Consider the following 5,310-nt stretch of genomic DNA (forward strand, 5'->3'; position numbering starts at 1 on the left):
AAAAACCCCTCTTAAGGAAATGGCTTTCCTTTGACCTTCTAAATAAATTCCACAAGGGGGCGAAAACACCTAATGGTCTGGGACTGCAAAGTTTGTATTTCAAAGCCGGCCACCCATAATAGATTAGTGGATTAATATTTTGCTCTAAAGGATCTGGCCTTTAATGTTGACATCAATTTATAGCTAGCCCAGGCGTTTACAGTAGTAAAAGTCACGGAGACCATAAACTTCACAATAGATGTCAGCCTTCTGGTACCAGCGCTCTAGCCTAGCACCCCATAAACAGTGGTGATTAGGTAACTGTCCTTCAAAGACCCATCCATAGATGTAACGTCTTTATCAGCTCCCGCAAAAATACCGCCACCAGGATCCGAGCAGGCACAAGGCAGAGGTGCAAGTTTTCATCAACGTGTTCTTATTTTTCTGACTTGTTTCTATGATGTTCTTGCTTATCATTGATCTCATCTTGAAAATCAAGCGTGGAGTATCTATTTGTGGGCAAAGCTTAAAGAACAGAAGCTCTCTTGTACCATGTTAGAACTTTTTGAAAAACAGCCAAGGTACGGAGGTCAAATTTCCCCATATGCTATAAGCAACTTAGTAGGAAGCAAGACCACAAAAGGTTTTGCAAATGTCCGCCAGTAGCCCGGTGATCTAGGTCACTGTACAGGTTTCATGAATCAGGTTGTTCAAACAAGGAGTTATTTTTCCTGTGCTTAAGAGACCTGCAGATATCGCATGGAATCTGCTCAATTGTTGATCGAGAAAGAGTTTTAATGAAATAGAGATCATTCAGATGAATAGGGGGTGGAGGGGGGGTTGTATTTGCACTGAGGAGAAATTGTGCTTTTAAACCAGCTCCTCTGTTCTGGCAGAGATGGGCTCAGGATCTAATAATAGTTCCTTGGGCTCCGCGTCTCCACATACGTGTTCCGGTGTTAGAACAGCAGGAGGAATTTAGTGACAGAGCAGGTGTTGTGGCTTATTTCCTGGCAGAATGAATGGTGAAGGGTGGTGGCAAGACAATTATTTTGTTTCTTTCTTTATGCAAAATATTTTTTTCACTTGAGGCTCTGGAAAAAAAAAAAAAAAAAAGGAAAAGAAAAACTTACTGCGAAAATGCCTAGCCAGGAAGATTTACTGCTGATTGTAGATTTAGTATTGACAGGTCTTAGCTGAAGAAAACTTCAGCTTCCAACTATTAATGTGGGAAATCTGGATTAGCTTTTTAAAATGGGGTGAAGAGTTTGGAGTTATTTTCAATTTTCAGAGAAATTATTTATTTAGAACATAATTTTTAATAAGGAAATGTCAATTAGAGAGGTATAACAAGCCCAGTGGAGTGTGTATCTTAATTTTAATGGCTTGCCTTGGAAATAGAATTATAGAATGTAGGTGATCTGAATTATATTGAAATGAGCCTTTACGCCAGACTCACTGTAATTTAACACTTCTGCATTTCCTTTTTTTTTTAATTATGAAATATGGGATTTAAGATTAGAATCTAAGGATCAAAATGAAATGTTCTTTTAAAGTTATTATTTGTGAGATTTTCCTCAACCTGTATTTTACTTCTTCAGTGGGTCAAATATAAAAGACTATTTTTTCTCGAATGTAGGTATATTGCTCTTACAAGATAAGCTAAGAAAACATGAAAGGGAAAACAAAATTCCATCTTCAAGCTGGGATAACTTGAGATTTTAACAATATGACTTTTTCTTTTGCTTGATTATAGGCAAAACTCGACACCTACTTAACTGTAATTATGTCTTCCTGGTAAAACATTTAGGTAAAATTAAACAACCTTATCCTTATGTCCTTTGCACCCCTTGCCTGTAACAGAAAAGGCTCAGAATTCTGGAAAACAGGGAACGCATGCAAGGGAAGATCTTGTGAAGACTGTAATTTGACCTTTGAATCAACCTCCCTGTGTAAATTTTAAATATTATAGAACAAAATAGAAAGCCTCAAGGTGGAATTCTGCCCCTCTTCCTCTTAGGACTATAAACCAGTCAGAAGCTATTTCAGAGATTAAGCTAGAAAATGTGTGCCTCTCCTTAGGACTTTTGCTGAGAAAGAAAATTCGTCACTAGAGATAAAGGGAGATTTATGTTTAATGCCATCGTCACCATTCCCCCAGTATATTATCCTGACCTGCATTTACATAGTTGAATCAGGTATATCACCAGAAACACTTGGTGTTCCCCCCTCCCATCCCGTGAAAAAAAATTTTTTTATAGGATTTAGCGTCACAAACCTTTAACTCTGGAGTACACTTGGATATGATGACAATTAAGAAAAAAAATGCTCTTTGACAACTTTGCAGCTTCTGATTAAACCACACCAAGAGGCATGTTACAATGATAACAATGAAGCATTATGCCAATTATGTTAAATCCTGCTCTCCACTTAAGCTCATCATGACCTGTTTTAGTGTCCTGTAATTTATCCTTTGGAATGCTTACTCTCATCAATAAAGTGTTCAACTTACAGAGAGAAAAAGCCACCAAAAGGAACAACCACCCCCACCCCCCAATGACTTCTAGAAAACAAGTATTTCTTAACTTTTTATTGACATTGGCAAATTAAAATAGAATAAATTAACAAGTATTTTCTCAAAAAAATGTTTTGTACAAAAATACTGTCAAAATTTCCTAAAAAGCTTTCAACACAGTAGTATCTTTTCATGTACTGAATAGAACTATTAGCACAGTGTCAAAAATGTTGAAGACAGAAACAAAATAAAAATCTGTGAAATGTTTGCCACTGACGACATTCCACACCCTATTATTGTCTGTACATATGGGGGAGGGGGAACAGCCAACTTGAAAGTGAACAGTATGACTTTTCCTGATCCAGAACGGTTTGGCCCACATCTGTTTAATCTTCCAGTTTAGCATATTTAAAAAATTAGTCTGTACTCAAATGCATAGTTAAAAAAAAATGAAGCGAGATGGCAGTTTGTGCAGTAATATCTGCCCTTCAAAGTTCATGCAACCAACTAATGCAAATTTTTCCTTTCACTCGTCAATCTGAATGCAACTCAGTCATTTGAAACCATCTACAAAATCCACAAGATTAAGCAGTTTGCCAAGATTAATATCTAACAGTTGAGCACTGGAGAAAGTGAGGAAATAAGGAGTAAAAACAAACAACAAAAAAGACCAAGTTAGCTAGATATTTCAACTACATAAGGGAGGTGAATGTCAAGGCTACAAAACGAAACAAAAACAGAAAAAAAAAAAAGTGGCAGCAATTTTTTTAAACCAATTTGTACAAGTTTATAGTTTTACTTTGTTTCCAAGTTCTCAAACCTTTCAAGATCTGAAAAGTGAGATACTGTGTCTAAGGGAATGTTTTTTTTTTTTGTTTTGTTTTGTTTTTTTGTTTTTTTGTTTTTTCTTTAATTCACACCGAAGTTGGGGGTTTGATTTCTTTTCGCCGGGGTTTCGATCAAGTCAACAGCTTACTCTGCTGGGCTGCTGTTTGCACACGAAGTCCGTCATAAAATCAAACTCGTTTTGCCCCAGCCAGAGTTCGGGCAGCTCCTTGATGCGGTCCAAACCCATTTCTATCACTAAGGACATAAGCACTTCCTCGTCGATGAAATCAGTGTCTATGACATTGGGCGGCAGCATTGCAGCAGGGACGTGGGCCACGGAGGCGGGCATGTTGCTGCCGCTGCCGCCGCCGCTGCCGCCGCCGCTATTGCCGCTGCCCGCGCTACCACCCGAGGTGCCGCCGGAGCCGCCGGGGGTGCTGCTGCCGCCGGAGCCGCCGGGGGTGCTGCTGCCGCCGCTGTGCTTGGGGTTGCAATCTCGGAAGTGCTGGTTTGTCCCGTTCATCTGGTGGCCTGCAGCAGGGTGCAAATCCGGCATGTAGTGGTTGTGGGGGTAGGGGTGATGGTTGAAATACTGGTTGTTGAGCTTCTGCAGCTGCATGCTGGCCGGCAGGGAGCCTCCCTGGCTGGCCACCGGGGGGGCCCATGAACTGGGAGTTGTTAAACCGGGCCGCGGGGGCCAGCGCGCTCGGGGGGGTGCCCTCCGTTCACAGTCCCCGGCCCCATCGCGTGCCTGATGCCGCTCGTGGCATTCATGTTGCCCGCGCCGTAGTGTATGTGCTCGCCCATCAGGGCGTTGAAGGCGTGTTGGGGCTGCTGCTGCTGGTGGTGATGGGGGCTCGGGAACTGCCCCATGCCCATGCGATGGGCAGGGTGGTGGTGCAGCCCGTTGGTGCCGTCGGGGAAGCGCCCGTGGTTCATGGCCATCATATGGTCTGCCATTTCCAGTCCTGAAAGTGAAAAGGGCAGACGGTAAGACTCGCGCCACACGTGCCGCCCACCAAGGCGCACCCCACTTTTTCTTGCCTCTGTCCCCTAGGCTCCCCGGACGCACGTCGGCTGCGAACCACTAACTATCCCCGGGATCCTACTAGTAGCCCGTGCACCCGGGGCTGGCCGCCACGGCGGACCTGCCACCCACAACAGAGCTGGGCGCGAACAAACAGCCCCTTCCCCTGCGATCGGGCGGGCGGACCCGTGCCCACACCCCCCTCTGCTCCCCGAAGTCGCCTAATAAAGGAAGTGCCCCGTAGCCGTGCCGCGAACTTCAGGCATTAAATCAGCCCTCCTCATCCTGTTGTTGCACATCCTGTTGTTATTCCCCAGCTCCGCCTCACGCTCTTCCTCCGGGCAAACCCAGCCTTCGGAGGACTGGGCTGGCAGGCGCCCCAGCCGGCTTCGCCCGCCGCGCTTACCTTCCGTCTTTGCGATTTCTGCTCCGAAGACCGAGGGCGGGATCGTCGGGTCCGGGACCGGCTCAGCAGCACATAGAGGGGGCCTTCCCGGTGTGCAGGGCGCTCGCTGTCGCGATGTCGGCACAGAGGTCTTGCAGCAGCCGCTGGGGCAGAATCGGAGCCGTTCCCTTTTATTTCCCCTCCGCTGCCCTCGCAGCTCTGTAAGACCGCCCGGCAGCTGCCAACAATGAGCTGTGTTTCTTAGGGCTTTGGCCACAGTTAATATAAGGGATTTCAGGAAGGGCGGAGCGAGAGCCTCCCGGGAGGGCGGTGGCAAAACGCGGACTCCGGAGCCTCGGGCACGCCGGACCGGGTAGCGGAGCCGCGTCCCCGCGGCCAGAGGCACGTGCGCAGAGGCTGCGGGCCCAGGCGCCGCCTCAGTGCCGCCGGACTCTGGTTTCCTCTCAGCCCACAAACACCGGGCCAGCCCGGTCGCCCCGGAGCGGGAAGAAAACGCCCCCTGCACTTCTAGCTCCAAATTAGCGCCTGCCCCGAGAAGAGCGAGGAAAACGCGCT

The 5,310-nt window shown here is 46.3% G+C and overlaps 1 protein-coding gene across 1 annotated transcript; it reads right to left on the reverse strand.

Moving 5' to 3' along the window:
- Nucleotides 1-2,661: 2,661 nt before the first annotated feature.
- Nucleotides 2,662-5,006, reverse strand: CITED2 (Cbp/p300 interacting transactivator with Glu/Asp rich carboxy-terminal domain 2). The gene is given in 4 exon segments (XM_049654462.1): nt 2,662-3,980; nt 3,982-4,035; nt 4,037-4,290; nt 4,756-5,006. Coding segments are annotated over 3 exon segments (822 nt in total). The 5' UTR covers nt 4,283-4,290; nt 4,756-5,006; the 3' UTR covers nt 2,662-3,458.
- Between the last annotated feature and the right edge of the window lie 304 nt (nt 5,007-5,310).

This window comes from Panthera uncia (assembly GCF_023721935.1).
Source record: "Panthera uncia isolate 11264 chromosome B2 unlocalized genomic scaffold, Puncia_PCG_1.0 HiC_scaffold_24, whole genome shotgun sequence".
NCBI classification, from domain to species: Eukaryota; Metazoa; Chordata; class Mammalia; order Carnivora; family Felidae; genus Panthera; species Panthera uncia.